At 35.5% G+C, this 18,608-nt stretch overlaps 2 protein-coding genes across 3 annotated transcripts in view; both read right to left on the bottom strand.

Moving 5' to 3' along the window:
* Positions 1–18,608, bottom strand: part of LOC123867668 (cytochrome b5-related protein-like) — a 92,695-nt gene that overhangs the window by 19,027 nt on the left and 55,060 nt on the right. The window lies entirely within an intron of this gene.
* On the bottom strand, positions 14,218–15,719 carry LOC123867672 (ommochrome-binding protein-like). Of its 2 annotated transcripts, none has more exons than XM_045909851.1 (2): positions 15,597–15,719; positions 14,218–15,210 (listed from the first exon to the last, which is right to left on the bottom strand). In XM_045909851.1, exon 2 carries the CDS (start codon positions 15,208–15,210, stop codon positions 14,368–14,370), a length of 843 nt encoding a protein of 280 aa, XP_045765807.1. In that variant the 5' UTR covers positions 15,597–15,719; the 3' UTR covers positions 14,218–14,367. The 2 variants fall into 2 exon arrangements, with proteins under 2 accessions (XP_045765807.1, XP_045765808.1); XM_045909852.1 differs by having other exon boundaries at positions 15,601–15,717.

Below are 18,608 nucleotides of genomic sequence, written 5' to 3' on the forward strand. Positions count from 1 at the left end.
ATTTGTTCGCCAATCAATGCTACGGGAAGCAAGACCTTCCAAGATGGTATTGCAATTGGCCTTATCACGAAAGAAATTGCCAACTTCCTTTAAATGCTTGGCTGCTGCAATTAGATTTCGGCCACAGTCAGAAAAAAGACACCTGCAGAGCCCTCTGCGACTGACGAGACGATCTACTGCAGCAAGGAAGCAGTCGCATGATAAATCTGTTAATACCTCCAAATGCACGGCTTTGGTGGCAAAACAAACAAAGAGGCACAAATAGGCCTTACAACTCTTAGCATTGCGGCGTTGACTTTCTTTAACAAAGAAAGGACCACCAATATCGCAACCGACGTTATCAAATACTTTCCCGGGTTTTAACCTAGAAGCGGGTAACGTACCCATCGCGGGTTGAACGATATTTGGATTAAATTTGAAACAATTAGCGCATTTTGAAAGCACAGAGCGGATAATGCTACGAGCATTTATAATCCAAAAGAATTTGCATAATATTCCTTGTAATGTACGAGGACCCGAGTGTAAATACACCTTGTGAAAATACTCAATTAATAAAAGAACAGTGTGACATTTTTTAGGAAGCAACAAGGGGTGCTTCGAATCATAGGGTAGATCAGATTGTGAGATTCTACCCCCCACCCTGAGGAAACCATGGGAGTCAACAAAGGGGGAAAGTTTACGTAGTGAAGCCACGTATCCTTTTTTATTTAAAATTTCAATCTCAGAACCAAAATGGTTCGACTGAATTACACGCACGATAGTGTCACGGCTTTGTTTTAATTCACAGGAATTCAATGGACCCGAAATTTTATCCAAACGATTTCTTGAATTATTTATGAATCGATGACACCAAGCCAAAACGCATTGCAATCTGTTAAAAGAAGAAAATTTGTTGAAAGTTTCTTCAAGGTCGTTTGTTAAAATGGTACCTTCACTTGAAGTTAATGCGAATGTATCTACATTTGATTTTAACTCGGGAATATTGTTTACATTTCTTACGAAAAAAGTACTGGAAGGCCAGTCACTAGGATCCTGTAATAACCACTCCGGCCCGTGGAACCAAGTTTTCTCGACGGCGAGAAATTGACTGGGTAATGTACCACGCGAACATAAATCAGCAGCATTATTCTCGCTGTTTACGTGATACCAACGATTTGGTGGAATTACATCGATAATCTCACTGACCCTATTTGATACAAAAGTCTTTAATTGATATGGCGCCGTTTGTAACCATGACAAAACGACACTGGAGTCGCTAAAGGCGACTATGGAAAAATTAAAATCAGTTAGGTTTTTGATTACGAATCGTAAAACCTTTGCTAGCAGCACGGCCGCCATTAATTCAAGTCTAGGAATTGATAAAATTGGTTTTAAAGGGGCAACTTTAGATTTGCTTGTCAGTAATCGAACCTTAACCCTTCCGCCCTCATCTATACTGCGTAAATAGACGCAACATGCATAGCCGCGCGATGACGCATCACAAAAGCCTATCACTTGCACGTCCGAAAAGTTAGGTATTAATAAGTGCCGCTCGATTCTCAAGTTCGCTAGGGTTGACAACTCACAAATAAATTTATTCCATTTTTCATAGATCTCAGCAGGTAGTGAATCGTCCCAACCGAGGCCTAATTTCCACAAGTCTTGCATGACGCATTTTGCAAGAAAAGTGCAAGGTGAGATAAATCCGATCGGGTCAAATATACTCGCGAGCAATGTCAGTACCGAGCGCTTCGTAGATTTAAAGTCAGTTAAATTATAATTAAATGAGAAGCAGTCAGCAGAGGGTAACCAAGTCAATCCTAAAACTTTTAATGAATTCGATAACGTATCGTCTTCAAAATTAATCTTTGAAATATTTTCTGCATTGAGTCTCAGAAGAAATTCCGGACAGTTACTGGCCCATTTTTTTAAATCAAAACCCCCACTTTTAAGGAGTGACATAAGTTCGTCTTGTAAAATACAGGCTTCGGTAATTGTTTGGCACGACCATAACAAATCATCTACATAAAATCCCTGCGTAAGTATAGCAGACGCGCGACTTTGTGGGTTGTCTAGCGCGAGTTGATGCAGTGTGCGCACGGCAACGTACGGCGCACTACGGAGACCGTAGGTATTTGTTTTTAGTTCAAATATACGGACTGGCTCCGACGGAGCTTCACGCCAAAGAATATGCTGATAATTTCGCTCCGAAGGGTCAATAAGAACCGCGCGATACATTTTAGATACGTCAGCTGTAAAACAAATGTCATATAGCCTAAAATTTAAAACTATCTTTGATATGTCAGTATGTAATTTACGACCTGTCAAAAGAATGTCATTTAGGCTTACACCACTAGTCGTAGGGCTGGACCCGTTGTAGACGACCCTCAGGGGAGTAGAATTGCTAGAAGGACGCAAGACGCAATGATGAGGAATAATATATTTGGAGGGTTCCGTACCCTTATATAATTCCATATGCCCTAATGATTCATATTCTCGCATGAAATCTACGTATGCGGTTCGCAACTCGGGCGAACGCTCTAATCTACGTTCTATTTGACAGAGACGTTTTAAGGCTATGTTATACGAATCTCCTAGTGGTTCGTGGTCAGGGTTGATTAAAATCGGAGAAACATAACGGCCAGTTTCGTCACGATAATGTTTCTCTATATATATTTTTTCAGCGATCGCTTCAGACGGACTCATTGGGGTCTCGCACGGCGCAGACTCCACCTCCCAGAACGTCTTGAGAGTGTCATTGAGACGATCGTCTTCACTAGTGTACGACACAAGTGATGTTGTAAACGTTACAACATTATTACTAGAGCGTTGAATCGTCAAACTTCCCGAGATAACGTATCCAAACACGCTGTTGAGAGCGGCGGGAATATTGCGATCAAAAATGACCTTTGTTCCATCATAAACGTGAGGAAAAATGTCACCAGCTAAAATTATATCGATTGGTGATGATTTGTAAAACTGGGGATCAGCTAAGAATAAATTATTGTATTTTTTGACTATATTTTGCGGGATTTTAACAGTAGGCAAATCTGAAGTCAGTTTAGTTAATACTACAGCGTCAATATCAAAACTTGGCGTGTCATTGTGACGCGGCCTTACATTAAATGACGTCATGCCGTGATTTTTTACACTTTCACCTGCAAGACCGAAAATATTAAAAGAACATTTTCGCTGAGACAAACCTAAACGCTGCAAACACGCTAATGAAATAAAGTTCGATTGAGCGCCTGAGTCAATTAGCACTCGACAGGGTTGGTAAGAATCGTATTTATCCTTTACGCGTACAATTGCGGTGCCGAGCACAACTGCAGTATGGCTACGCATAGAAGTCGCGTGATGATTCACTTGCGCTGTGTCACAAATCGAGGCGGACCGCGGCGGCACGGCAGTCGCGGCGCTCGCGTTCGAAACTGACGGAGTACCAGGTTCAATTCCGTTATCAATGTGCAGTAAAAAATGATGAGGCTTAGTACACACGGCACACAAGAACGTACTCTTGCACTCACTCTCTCCGTGATTTTTTAGGCAAGATTTACATAACTTTAAATTAGCAGCACGGCTGACTCGTTCAGCGCTGGTCAATTGACGAAATTGGCTGCAGCGGTAGATCATGTGATTTTGCCCACAGTGAACACAGATAACGCCCCTTGAATTAGAACTAGTATAAGAGAAATTTTTAATTGAACTTTGCTCAGCTTTAGATTTTTTGTCTTTGTTATTAAATTGTTTTTTATTCTGATTTTGATTTGTAGTATTATTAGAACATGAATATGACGCAGAATGATCTAACACTTTGATATGGTTATGGATAAATGACATCAAATCTGTGAAACCAGGAATGGTACTTTGATCGGTATGTTGTTCAAACGACTTTCGACTTTGTGGGTCTAGGGCCCTTAGTGCGATATGGCACAGTATATAGCTTTCTAAATTATCAATTTTTAGAGCTTGAATAGCCTTGTACGAGTGTTCAAAATTTTCGATAAAAGTGTTTAACTGTACAGATGTCTCTTTCGTTAAAGGCGTAAAATTTAACATTTTGTCTAAATATCTGCCGACTAACATTCTTTTATCCTGGTATTTATCCAGTAAGCTTTGCCACACCACATCGTAATTGTCCGCAGAAATCGGAACGCTTTTGACGATATTTAATGCAGGACCTGTCGTACATGATATTAGGTAGTGAAATTTATCTATTTTCGTAACACTCGTTTGATTATGAACCAAAGAACAGAATGTCTCATAAAAAGTCATAAAGTTTTCGATTTGACCGTCAAAAGTAAATAACTCCAACTTGGGAAGACGTGGCCTTTGGTCAGTTGAAGGAGTTTGTTCCTTATTACTAGGGTTATTAGGTTCATATTTGGCTGCAACTAACTTCGTTCTATAATATAAATCTTCAAAGTTTTTTAAATCCTGGCTATGGAATGATGATGTCTGGTCAATTTCAAGTTCCTTTTCAAAAATATTATAAATTATTTTTTCAAATGTTGACCTTAAAGTGTCAATTTCCTTAACCCGCAGTAAAAATAAATCCCTAGTTTCATCATCGCTAACCTTTTTGGACAAATCAAAAATGGTTTGTATTTGTTCAAAACATCGTTCTTTTCGTTTTATTAAAACAGTCAACGCTATAGGTACGTTTGAATTAGGATCTTCCTTTGGAGGCATGATTTTCAATCTACCTACAACCTTCAATAAAATGAAATGAACAAAATATTATTTTCTATGAATTATACGAAAAGGGATGTAAAATATCTAAAATATATATACTTGAACGTCAAGAAATATGTAATAAATGTTATTACAATTAGATATTTTCTAAATAACTAGCACATTTAAATATTTTACGCAATAACTGCCGCGTGGTCACTGTTACCTATTCACAGGTTATTGTACGTAAGCTATTTTTAGACAGCGATAGTTTTTAGATTAAAGGCACCACATTGTTCTAATGGTATCCAAATTGTAAGAAACCTATAGATGGCACCAGAATTGTATAAATCTGAAGGAATATGCCATAAATTATGGCGAAACTCGGTTCGAATGGACCAAAAAATTGTGTGGTTTTTGCACGCAATTTGAATGTTGCACTGGTTGTTATTATTATTATTTAGTGGACTGTATAATTGTTAGGAAATATGACGAAATCTCTTGCCCAAATAGATAGGAAAGTATTGCACTAACCTGATATCTCCTTTAGCATATGCTTCGTCCCTTCTAGTCACGCACGGCGCACTTGATTGTTAAGCACACACACACTCGAAATGTAGGCAGAGACTCCTTTGACTTGTTTGATCCTTAGGGAAACGTTCCACGTGGATCCTTGGGAAATGATAGGAACACAAAATGCGATGTCCTACTTCGCTCACAACCGCAAGGCAAGTGAGTTGTAGATTGGTGGCGCCACTGTCTTGCGCAGGCGCCGGACTTGTCATTTACCAAAGTAAATACAAGTTAGTACAACTTAATATAACTACCTATCCATATACAGGGTGGTCAAAAAGTCGTGGATCAAACGCAATAGGGAGATAGAGGAGGACATTTCCAGCAAAAAATATTTCTACAGCATGGCCTTATTTAAATTGCCCTAAGAGTTATGAATATTTTTGGGTTTTTTAACAAAATACCAGATTCTCTTACAATTAGACTAATTTAAAAAAAATGAGATAAAAAATAATAAAACAAACGATGCTGTGTCATTACTAGATAATGTTTCAACACTACAAACCTTCTATTGAGGCTCTGGGTGCCAAATTACAAGAGCAATTAATTTTTTTCCAAAACTTTTAAAGCGTTACCAAAAATTAAATGTCACTTTAAAAGCGCACTGTGAAAAAAAAATGTACTACGGAAAAGTGACCCTGTATCAGAAAAATTTGCTGATTTAATGCCAATTCAAATGAGGTATAACACATTACTCTTTATTTCGTAATTCTGGTATTATAATCGTTTTTTCATATCAAGGTGCAAATTTCAGTAGATAAGTTTAATTCAAAATAATTTTGAAGATTATCATGCTGCTAGTTAAACTGCTAGTTTTTTGTACGTTGGAATGCTAGAAACATCACTGTGCTTGTCACACTTAAAATTTGTGAAAAGAACAGAAACTGTTCACTACCACCACGTGCCAGAACTAACCAGAACGCCCTCTTTTCTACGAAACAAAAGGATAAAAAAACTATGCCTCTCTTTCACATCCTTCCTTATTCCAACAATGCAAATAGAAATGATGATTAGTGTGAACGAGAGGCATAGTTTCTTTATCCTTTTGTTTCCTAGAAAAGATGAACTACTTGCAAGACGGGCGTTCTGGGTAGTTCTGGGTGGTTCTGGCACGAGGTGGTAGTGAAGAGTTTCTATTCTTTTCACAAATTTTAAGTGTGACAAGCACAGTGATGTTTCTAGCATTCCAACGTACAAAAAACTAGCAGTTTAACTAGCAGCATGATAATCTTCAAAATTATTTTGAATTAAACTAATCTACTGAAATTTGCACCTTGATATGAAAAAACGATTATAATACCAGAATTACGAAACAAAGAGTAATGTGTTATACCTCATTTGAATTGGCATTAAATCAGCAAATTTTTCTGATACAGGGTCACTTTTCCGTAGTACATTTTTTTTTCACAGTGCGCTTTTAAAGTGACATTTAATTTTTGGTAACGCTTTAAAAGTTTTGGAAAAAAATTAATTGCTCTTGTAATTTGGCACCCAGAGCCTCAATAGAAGGTTTGTAGTGTTGAAACATTATCTAGTAATGACACAGCATCGTTTGTTTTATTATTTTTTATCTCATTTTTTTTAAATTAGTCTAATTGTAAGAGAATCTGGTATTTTGTTAAAAAACCCAAAAATATTCATAACTCTTAGGGCAATTTAAATAAGGCCATGCTGTAGAAATATTTTTTGCTGGAAATGTCCTCCTCTATCTCCCTATTGCGTTTGATCCACGACTTTTTGACCACCCTGTATAGGCAAAAGATCCGACATACTGTATTACTTACACTAAACTTCTTTAAACCTTTATCAATTGCACGAATTACGTCTTGTTTATAACAAAGTAGGTAATATCTAGGCCAGTTCCTAGGTATTGTGACTTCAAACATTAGCAAGTGTAAGGTAACTTTTAAAGATTAAAACTCTCGGATAACCTTACACATTGAACTTGTGTTTTTTTGTGTTGGTTTTGGAGAGGACATTCCAATAATTCGATAAAAATATTTAAATAATACCTGCTTTTCTGAGTGACGCCAATACAAGGGAAAAGTGAAGGTATCAATTAAAGTGAAGTGAAGGTATCAATTAAAGTGATAAGTATAAAATGTATAAAAGCCCTTAAATAAATAAAGAAAAAAAAATGATAACTAAGTCAGTGTAAGAGCTAATGTCTAAATGACTACTTAGTTTTAATTACATAACCTTAAAAACCTTTTCTTAAAATAAAATTTTGGTAAGATAAAATTTTGCTAAAAGAAAGTACCTAGTAAGTTAGTTAGTAGTTAAGTACTTTTAGTAAGAATCGTTTACTCCAAAAGCAAGTTGAAGTCATAATATACATTACTTTTACTTAATTACTAAGGTGTTACTAACTACAAGTAGGTTACTAACTACATTAGTCAGGGGCAATTAAGGAGCTAGTTCTTCTTAGTAAGTCATTATATCAAATGCACCGCACGAATTAATAGGGAGCATTTCTATTTGAAACTACATAGGTATGTAGTAGCTTATATACCCGTCACTTCGTTCGTGTGGACTACACCAAACCTCTATTAACTCCCATAGGGGTTGAATTTCCAAAAATGCTTTCATAGCGGATGTCTACGTCGTAATCGGTATCTGCAATGCAGATAGCTGTTCTATAGCAGATTCGGCATGCCTCAGCCAGATCCATCCAGTAGTTTGAGTTGTTCGTTCATAGATCAGTCAGTCAATCGGTCAATCATCTTCTCCTTTTATATATATGGAATTATATGGAATTTATATAAAAACGATTTTAGTTAGTTTACACTCAATATTTTCTCCATATAATAAATAGGCCTTAGGCTGCATCATCAGTTATCATATAACAAGCCAGCTAGTAGGTATGCAGCTGGTCTATAAATAAATAAATAAATGTCTTAACGTACCTACCTACGTGCTCTCACAAAATATTATATTATGATGTTGAATAACCCAAAAATCTTGTAAAATGGGCTTTAATTAATGATTACTTTATTCTGGCACATTAATTTCATATTTTGGGCTTTTTGTATGTATAAAGTAGATAATTGCTTTTTAATTACAACTCAAAATACTATTTACCATTTTTGCTTTACGTAGCTTCCAACAAGTAGCTGTAAATAAAATATCTTTTAAAATATACTAGGTAAGTTCCCACAGAAATTGTTTGATACTTTTTTATTCAAACTCGTTTAATTAAAGAGCTCTTTAACAAATTTAAAAAAAAAACGTTTATATAAGTTTTCAAAAGAGCTGAGTACTGAATGTAAATTCATTTTATCGTCAATACGCTTCGAGTTAATAAATACCTACCGAGTCAATTTTCCTGAGAGTCAAAATTGCTCCGATGTAGATGCCGAGATAAGTTCGAGCGGTACTTACCCACTTTGAATGAGAGCAATTCCCGTTCTTGTGTGTAGACAAATTATTTTGAATTATTGTTCCCCTTCAAGTCAACTGAGATGGAACTTGAAACCACTTTACTGTACATACCACGTTCAAAATTACATTATTTTAAGCTACTTTATTAACCCCCGACCCAAAAAGAGGAGTTTGACGTGTGTATCTCTCTGTGGCATCGTAGCTTCTAAACTAATGAATCGATTTTAATTAAGTTTTTTTTACTTTTAAAGGCGGCTTGATCGAGAGTTTTCTTAGCTATAATCCAAGAAAATCGGTTCCGCCGTTCGCCGTTTGAAAGTTATCAGCTCTTTTCTAGTTACTGTAACCTTCACTTGTCGGGGGTGTTATTCATTTTAATTTACACTTGTTATTATTAAATTGTTACATTATTTTAAGACCATGACGCGGACTTAATATTTATTGCTATAAAATCTATACTCATATAGCCGGGGTGGTCTAGTAGGTGGGACATCCGCCTCCTATTCGGAGACTTGGGGATTCTATCCCGGGCACGCACCTCTAACTTTTCGGAGTTACCTATGTGCATTAAAATATCACTTGTAAAACGATAAAGGAAAGCATCGTGAGGCCTGCCTGCATGCCTGAGAGTTCTCCCTAATGTTCTCAAAGGTGTGTGAAGTCTGCCAATTCAATGATACTTGGCCAGAGTAGCGGATTATGATTACCCTTTCTCATTCTTAGAGAGGACCCGTCCTCAGTAGTGGGCCGGCGATGGGTTGATCATGATGATGACAGATTCATCATTCAATCATACTAAAAATTGAATAATGCTTTGACAAACATAGTAACTGTTCATTCTCGTTATTATATATTGTTAGTTTCGACACGAAAACAGTGTGAAATCAGACGTTATGTAACTTTATAACCTTTTTTCCCCTCTTTATTATTTAGAAGCTTGTCGCTTCGTTAGTTACACTCAAATCTTATCCTCTACTCTTAAAATATTTTCTAACTAGCTTATATTAATAACTTGGCTTGATTACACATAGGAAACGAAAGAAACGTAACACAATCAAAAATATTTAAATTCGAAACAAATGGATTTTAATTCAGGATCTAAGTCTGTTTATTTACAGTGGATTCCATCGCATGTCGACATTACCGGCAATGAAAAAGTGGCCACCCTCGCTACACAAGCCTGCCTCGATGGTGTAAACTTTATAACCTACGAGGCTACGCATTTGTGCTTTTATCAAATTGAATTTAAGCCTTGAAGTAAGTGTAAGAGAAACATTATTTCTCTTTGACATGAACCTTATTATGAAAGAAGCCCCGGGAAATGTACGTACATTCAAGAATTGAAAACGCAATTTTCTCATGTTACCATTTCATATTGTAAGTTGAGAAAAGCTAGTGAAATAAATAGTCCGGGGTTTAGGGTAGTTTAAATCAAAGTTGCCCATGTTCGTCTCCGGGATGTAAACTCTCTTAGTATACAAGGAACCAAAAGCTTAATTTGCTATAATCCGCCAACCAACGAAATCTGTATGGTGCAACATGCAGCATGCGATATGCACCGCCCGCCCTCCTACTGATAACCACGCAGGAAAAGCCAGCCACCAAGCAAGCCACACGCACCACCACCACGCAGCATCACACAAATCCTAACACCACACAACTGTCTTAGTACTTACCCATAATATATCAAAATCAACGTTATAACTAAATGATGGCCGCAACATCGTCTGGGCGGTTTTGATTTCCGGTGAAAATCCAGACGGTCAGTTTCGCTTTTAAGATTTTAGTATTTTTAGCATTTTAACACATTTTTTTTTGTATGACATAAAATATTTTAATTCTTATACCCACCGCAGTCCAGCTGGTCTAGTTTTCCATACTCAGGTATCATGAAGGAACCCTTTTACAAGCAGAGTTTATCAAGCACATCCCCAAAAATTTCGACGAACTCTCGGGTCATAAGAAACAAATTGAGTAGAAGTAATGTTATTAATAAAATTAAAGAACCAATGATTGCTTTCAAGTAAATTAACTTAAACTTTTTCATTGAAGTTGCAAAAATAATATAATTAAAGTTGCCTTTGTGCTAACTATTGCTTAGTGATTTTGTATTTTAACATTTTTCATGAGCTTTTCAACGTTTTGTCGATTCAAAAGGTGCGAGAGAAATGTGTCACAGTGATTATGCTTGGACTGTTGACTGTTGATTACCTTATTTTTCGACAATGGATAATAAATTAATTTTCTTACCAAATCTCTATCATGCTGTGTGGTTCATATTATTATACATTATACTCTACCATATACCGCAACTGTCACTGAGTCAGCCAATCACAGCCATGACTCACAGTGAGAATTAATAAGTTTGAGTTGCGATTTATGATAATTTTACGTGTTCGAATAACAATTGGTAAATATGCGGTTTGTATGCTTTGACCTTCACAGTAACTTGACTATAATATTTTTTTTAACGTGGAATTACCTTTTTCATTGATTCTCAACTTCTAACTGGTTTCCTGAAAAAGTTTTCTCAAAGATTGGTCATTTCTGCGTTCAATTCTCCGTTTTCGCTCGGTTAAAAAGTGTCAAAAAAACAAAAGGAAATTGAATATGTGATACGAGTTTAATATCGCGTTATTGGTGAAGATGTTTATCCAAGGACGCTCATAACTCACGTTTATGTGAGGATGAATAGGCAATTTACGGAAAACAAATTGCCGCGATCTAAAGATAACTCGGGTAATGCCTTTTCCGCAGGAATCTTCAAAGCATTTACGACAGCATAATGAAAATTGTACTTACATGGATGCTTGGTTAGTCTTCAGTTGTTAGTCTCCAGTTTGTTAAATATATATCGCAAAATAGTTAGCTAGTAGATCTGGAAATATTTCAATTAAGGAGCTGGTAAGCAAAACGGTGTGATTACACTTTTGATAGAAATACTTTTTTTTTCTTTAATCCCTCATTGAATCGTAATTTTCGTGAGGGATGGTGAGAATGTCAACCGCTCCTAATTCAGATACAAGTGTAAATTAAAAATTTATAACACCCCCGACAAGTGAAGGTTACAGTAACTAGAAAAGAGCTGATAACTTTCAAACGGCTGAACCGATTTTCTTGGATGATAGCTAAGAACACTCTCGATCAAGCTAGCTTTTAAACAAAAAAAATTAAATTAAAAGCGGTTCATTAGTTTACGAGCTACGATGCCACAGACAGATACACAGATACACACGTCAAACTTATAACACCCCTCTTTTTGGGTCGGTGGTTAAAAATATTGCTGTAGTGTTGATAATAGGAATTAGTATTCTTTATAATAATATTTAATATCAACTACCTACGTAGGAAAAAAGTGAGATTCCATACAAAGTGAGAAGAAGAATATGATGAATTTGGACATGTACTTTAAAAGCAATCCTTTAGTGTGGAGCTCCACAAGTAATCCCATATGCTAAATTATCAAACCCTTTCACATGACAACATTTTCGCCTTCAATTTCCATTAGCGAACTCAATTACACGGCCGACATTTCAGTGAACATCGCCATTTGTGTAACCAAATGACTTTCGGGCAAATAAAGGATAGCATCCTTTGTTTACTACATACAAATTCAACGTTTGGTAAGGTTCAAATTGAAAGGTAACGCTCTATTCTTGATAGTTCTTTGCCATAATTAGTAATCTTGGTAGTTCATTTGCCATAATTATTTTAACTTACCTTTATTTGTAAATTAGGCACGTACAACAACTATTTTTTTTTTAATTTTTTTTATCACTAGAGGATACCCGCGACTTCGTCCGCGTGGATTTAGGTTTTAAAGATCCCGTGGGAACTCTTTGATTTTCCGGGATAAGAAGTTGCCTATGTCAATTACAGGGACGCAAGCTACCTCGGTACCTTTCATACAAATCGGTTAAGCGGATGGGTTTTTGAGAATCCCGCGGGAACTCTTTGATTTTCCGGAATAAAAAGTAGCCTATGTCCGTCTTCGGGGCATAAGCTAACCCTGTGCCTTTGTCAGCTGTTGGGCCGCGAATAGGTAGCAGACAGACAGACAGACACACTTTCACATTCATAATATTAGTATGGATTTTAAAGATAAGTATTTTATTCTATCTGTGACCATACTTGATAAATAATAAAACTGTAACTGGACGCGCGAGGAAACGGGCCTGAGAGTTCTTCATAATGTCCTCAAATGTGTGTGAACTGTCAAGTCAGTCAATCTGCACTTGGCAAGCACTTGGCATGATATTTTGTGGCCTACGCCCTTCTCACTCTGAGTGGAGATCAGTTGTAGGCCGGCAGTTGAGATGATGATGATGGATATCCCGAAAAACGAATCCCGGGTTTCCGGGATTAAATTATAGGTTTGCAAAGACAACTTCAACTTTTTTTAGCAGTACTCCATTCAAATTTTTTAACATAATGTTTCCTCTACTTTACTTTGAAATGTGTTCGATTGCGTCACCAAACTCATCAGTCATTGGGTTGACAAGATAAATGACTGTAAGCTTTGCTTCATCTTATACCTAGGGGAATAGTCTAATGACAAATCGCTTTTCTATAAATGGCTGCCAAATATGTGCTCTATATGCCGTATAAATTTATGTATGTTCGTATGTATGTTATTTTTCTAGTACAATTGTTAATGTAGAAAAGTTTTTTAATGTATATTACATATAAACAAACATTCGAAGTTACGCAAAATAACCTCAACCTAACAAATGTCAAGGCAAAACTGTTGTGTTACAGTAAGATTGGTATGAGATTTCATTTCTCGCCATCGTTGATAGAATTCGAGGGACGAAATATAATAACGTCCGAGTTAAATGAACCTTTTTTACAGTTGTATTTGATTTAAAGTTAATTTACCTAGGTATAGATAAATTGAGCTTTAATTACTTAAAAGTTTTAATTAAAATTACTTAAGTATATTTTTTTTGACGCCAAATTCATCTGAGAAGTTGAGAACCCACCGCATTATTATTCCAAGAAAACTCGTAGGTAAGTAGTATTATGTGATTTATGGAAAGAAGTCAGGACCTTCAGAGAGAGAGAGAGAGAGAGAGAGAGAGAGAGAGAGAGAGATAGGTATTAAGAAAACAATTATGCAGTTTAATTCAATGTTTATTCACAGAATTATCCTTATCACAGAATACTTTAATTTAGAATGTTAATAAAACAATTTCTACCAAAATCAAAAGTGCTGGGTATCATTTCTTTCGATACTCGAATTCTATCGACGTTGACGAGATGTGAAATCTCATACTATTGAGCTCTACATCAGTAAGGCTAGTATGAGATTTCACTTTTCCCACATATTTTATTTAATCACTTATATCAATAATGTTCAAAATCATTTTTAAATACATATCAAATTCATTATTTATTATTTAGAAATCTATTATTTAGAAATTCTCTTGAAATGTAAAAAACACTATCATAAAAATTATAAAAAATATCAATAATTTTATTTATGATATTTACTACATATCTATGTATTTACTAATATAACTACAATTAGTTATAATTAAGTAGTATTTGTAGCAGTACTTTATAAATTTATTTAAAAGATAGGTGAATAACAAAATATATTATTAAAACTAAAATGAATATACGATTAGGTAATATTTTATTGTACAGAAGGTATGGTAATAACATACACGTAATCAATTAAAGCACCAATTGAATAAATAAATAATATATCATATTATAAGAAAATAATGCACGAGATTGTTAGAAAATATTGAGGTTTCACAGATTTGTCTTTTCATCACTAAAACAATATGTCTTAGTTGGTTTAAGCCTCACAAGACTGTCTTCGGACGCGTAAATTATGCTTCCATCTGCTTCTATGGCTACTCCATACAAATTGTCAATTGAAGTAAGTTTTTCCACTTTTTTGGATTTGTCGTTGATATAATATATGCCTTCAGGGGTAGAAAAAAATAGTTCACCGTTTATGTCATGTGTGAAACCATTAATGTTGTAATCTCCAACGAAATAGGTATAATCCTTGGTCTTCTTATGAACAAAGAGTCCAGACGAGTTCGAAAAATAGATGTTGTCAAAGTTGTCGACAGCAACTAACATTCCTCTTGTGCCTGCTAATTCGGGCACTCTATGTGATTTGTGATTTTTAAATATATAAACCTCTTCTTCTGGATACTTTGAGTAATACAAATCTTTTTTGAAGAACAATTGCCAAATGTTATGATCGGTTCCATCGATGCGAGTTGCAACTTTGGTTTCATAATCAAACTGGTATATACCATCCTGGCCGCCTAAGTAAACAACGTTGCCTTGTTCATCTACTGCATTAGCAAACCCTCCTGTGATTCCTTTTATAATCTTGAATTCATTTGTTTTGAGGTTAATGTATGCTGAATCAAAAGTTAAACCTGGATCGTCACTTGAATAACTGAAGAATAAAGTATTTGTATTATAATCGATTGCCAATTGGTATGGACTCCTTATATTGCTTTTCAAAACTTGCTTTTCATGTTTAATATTATGAACTACAGTACCATTACAATTTTCAATAGCTATTCGTGCTTCTGCATAAACTAAAAGTGCCAAAACTAGTATAACCTTCATCTGAAAATAAAAAGAATGAGTTCATCAACAAATTAAGTTCAATCAGCAAGTGAATTAAATAAATAAAGCAAATATGTAAGTACGAGACAAACGACAACTAACGAAAAACAGCGATTACGTAATAGTTATTCATTATCTACATGTTGTCTGTTTTATTTGGCGAAGACTGAAAAAAACTACTACTGTTTTGTTCATTGGAGTAGAGTTAATTCATAATTAATAATTAGAAAAAAAAATACTTTATACTTTTTGGAATCGAACAATTGTTTTACAGCTTTATTTGTATTTTTTTATTTTACTCAACTGAAACGCGTATTATTATTAACGTATAAACGTATAAAGCGTCTTATTATTTGATTTTTCATAAAAATAAAAATAGTACTTACTATTTATCAAGTGTGGACCAGCAAGAGTACACCCCTACGAGTAACTATAACAAACTGATAAGTTTGTTTTTAAACGAACTAATAGTTTCCACAAAGGTTATAAATGTTATCAATTCATAACAATTAATTATAATGGTCTAAATAAATGTTATTCAGAAATGTGCTTTAAAGGGTAAGATATTGATTGCCTCAGAAGTTTAAAATTGAATGAGGACAAGAGAGGAGGATTTCTTTAAAGACTTATACCTAGAACTTAAGTAAAACAACGTTTTATTACTAAGTATTAGGTTTTGCCGGACTGAAAGTTAAGACTAGGAATACCAGCAGAAAGATTTATTTCGCTACTAGATGATACCCGCGACATCGTCCGCGTGGATTTAGGTTTTTAAAGACCCCGTGGGAACTGTTGGATTTTCCGGGATAAAAAGTCGCCTATGTCAATTACAGGGACGCAAGCTACCTCGGTACCAAGTTTCATATAAATCGGCTAAGAGGATGGGTTTTTAGGAATCCCGTAGGAACTCTTTGATTTTCTGGGATAAAAAGTAGCCTATGTCCGTCCCCGGGATATAAGCTAACCCTGTACCAAATTTCGTCAGAATCGGTTAAACTGTTGGGCCGTGAAAAGGTAGCAGACAGACAGACAGATAGAAAGACAGACAGACAGACACACTTTCGCATTTTTAATATTAGTATGGATTTGAAGCTTTTGAAAATTAGAAATTTGTACAGCTGCAAATTTTAAATTTAGTATAAAATATTCGCCGTATATGGTTTGTGTGTGCTTATGGTGAGTAACCTGTCTTACTTGGAATTTGTCATTTAAATCTATGGATTTATTTTCACACAGGGTACTTCAAAAACTTGTAGTTTGGACCATACCTACTGCACCCGTGCCTTATCTGAGCCCATAAAGTGTGTTAGTTTACCATAAACCATGATGTGAAAGAATAAATAAAAAACGCTCTATCAGAACCTCATCTGAATCGAGTTTAAAGAGTAGAAACCAAAACAAAAGGTTGGAGTTTTTCAAATAAGTGGGTGGAAATAATGGAATGAAATATCTGACTCACATTTTACTTCAATGCAGAAAGATCGGTCATCAATGAAAATCTAGTACTTGAAGTTAACTTATCTAGTACTTACATTGATAAAAATTACGATCAGCCCTTGGGATTAGCCACTAAAGATTATATTAAGTACCTATGATTGTTCAATAACTTGGACTGAATCTGAATACTATTATATCAAAATCTTCTATTTCTTTGTTACTTTTATAATAAATCGTTGAAAATAAAATTGTGAAAGAGATGGATAGAAGAGACAATTGTCTGTCAAATGAGTCCAGACTGCTTGTTTGACACAAAATTAAGTGCTTGATTTATTACCGACCCTCTTCAATGGTGGACAGAACAATCTATAAGAATAAAAGCAAAGTCCAATGTATTGGTTACTTAGATAGGGTTTTCTTAAAAGATTGCTGAAATAAATTTCGTTTCAAGATCGGTTTTATCAGTTTCTGATCTATCTTCCGATTTGTACTTTTTGTTGAATCTTTAACTCCCGACCCAAAAAGAGGGGTGTTATAAGTTTGACGTGTGTATCTGTGTATCTGTCTGTGGCATTGTAGCTCCTAAACTAATGATCCAGATACACTGTCGCATTCATTTTATATATATTTATTAATGTAGTTTTTTTTGTAAATATATCAAAAAAAAATCGCTTGATTCGCTCTCGCTTTCATTGTGTTATTCGATGGCCCACCACTTCGTCCGCATGGATTTAGGTTTATAAAAATCCGTGAGAACTCTTTGAATTTTCCGGAATAAAGCCTATGTTCGTTTCCAATGTGCAAGCTGTCTCTGTTAGCCTATTGATTAAGAAGATAGGCTGTGACAAGGTAACTGAAAAACAGACAGATACACTTTCGCATTTATGATATTAGTACCCCATCAAGTCGGGCAAAAGTTTTATTTGATGAGACAGTCATGAACTTAAGTAGCTATCTACCTACCTTTGCCATTGACTGTCCATCTCATGGGCGATCTAACACATGATCTGGTGCCTTCTACTCCTCCTTGAAGACGTTCAATGGAGACATCGTCGCGTCTTGATGTTTGAACAAAGCAAGTGATGCGATCTCGTACAGTACCTAACTAGAGAATTGACGATGCTTACCAAGTTCTTCGAGAATGGTCTTGTTGGTTAGAAGTTCAGTATAAAATACTCGTAATATTCTTCCCTCACTCATAATATGGACTTTAATGCGCTCTTCCCAGCCAACAATTGATTTGTATTTTCATCATTTTTTTTCCTATAGGTACCCACAGCACAGGCACAGGTTTGCAGAAGATTTAATCGGTCCAAAAGTCAGGAATAATAAAAGAAATAAATCTATCGCACACGCAATCAAACGGACCTTCGTCGGAAAGGGCTCTCCCCTGGGTACACTTCAATTGAGTTATGGCTTTATTTAGAACATAATTGGACTGACTTTGGTTGACTTGATTCATGAACACAGGTAAATTCTAACAAAGATAGTATGTAACTATCTCACTTGTCAACAAATACCTAATATTTTTTTCGGGGAAATAAAATTGGGCTCAAATGGGCCTAAATAATGTTTCTAAGCAAGGTCAGCACGGAACTGTATTTGGATTACTTCGGGCTGACCCTCTAATTGTCCTTGCTCTTTATTTTTTCTTCCTACTCTCTTTCCTCAACCAAATCTACCAATCTTACCAATTTGGCCCTCAATACCTGTACTTGAGCCACTCATATTTTTATTCAGGTTTACATTAACAATATTATATAACCAGATGATGCCCACGGCCTTGCCCGCTTTAGGTTTTTAAAATTTCCGTGGGAACTTTTGATTTCCCATGGCAGATAGGAAAAAGTAGCCTATCTGTAGAAGCCTGCCCCACGCAAGGTATCCCAGTACCAAATTTCGTAGAAACATTTAAACGGATGATTCTATAAAAATCCAGTGGGATCACCACGATTTAGAAA

Source organism: Maniola jurtina, chromosome 8 (assembly GCF_905333055.1).
Source record: "Maniola jurtina chromosome 8, ilManJurt1.1, whole genome shotgun sequence".
In the NCBI taxonomy this organism is placed as follows: domain Eukaryota; kingdom Metazoa; phylum Arthropoda; class Insecta; order Lepidoptera; family Nymphalidae; genus Maniola; species Maniola jurtina.

Coding starts and splice junctions, on each gene's coding strand:
- LOC123867672 (XM_045909851.1), bottom strand. CDS start 15,210: ATGAAGGTTATACTAGTTTTGGCACTTTTAGTTTATGCAGAAGCACGA.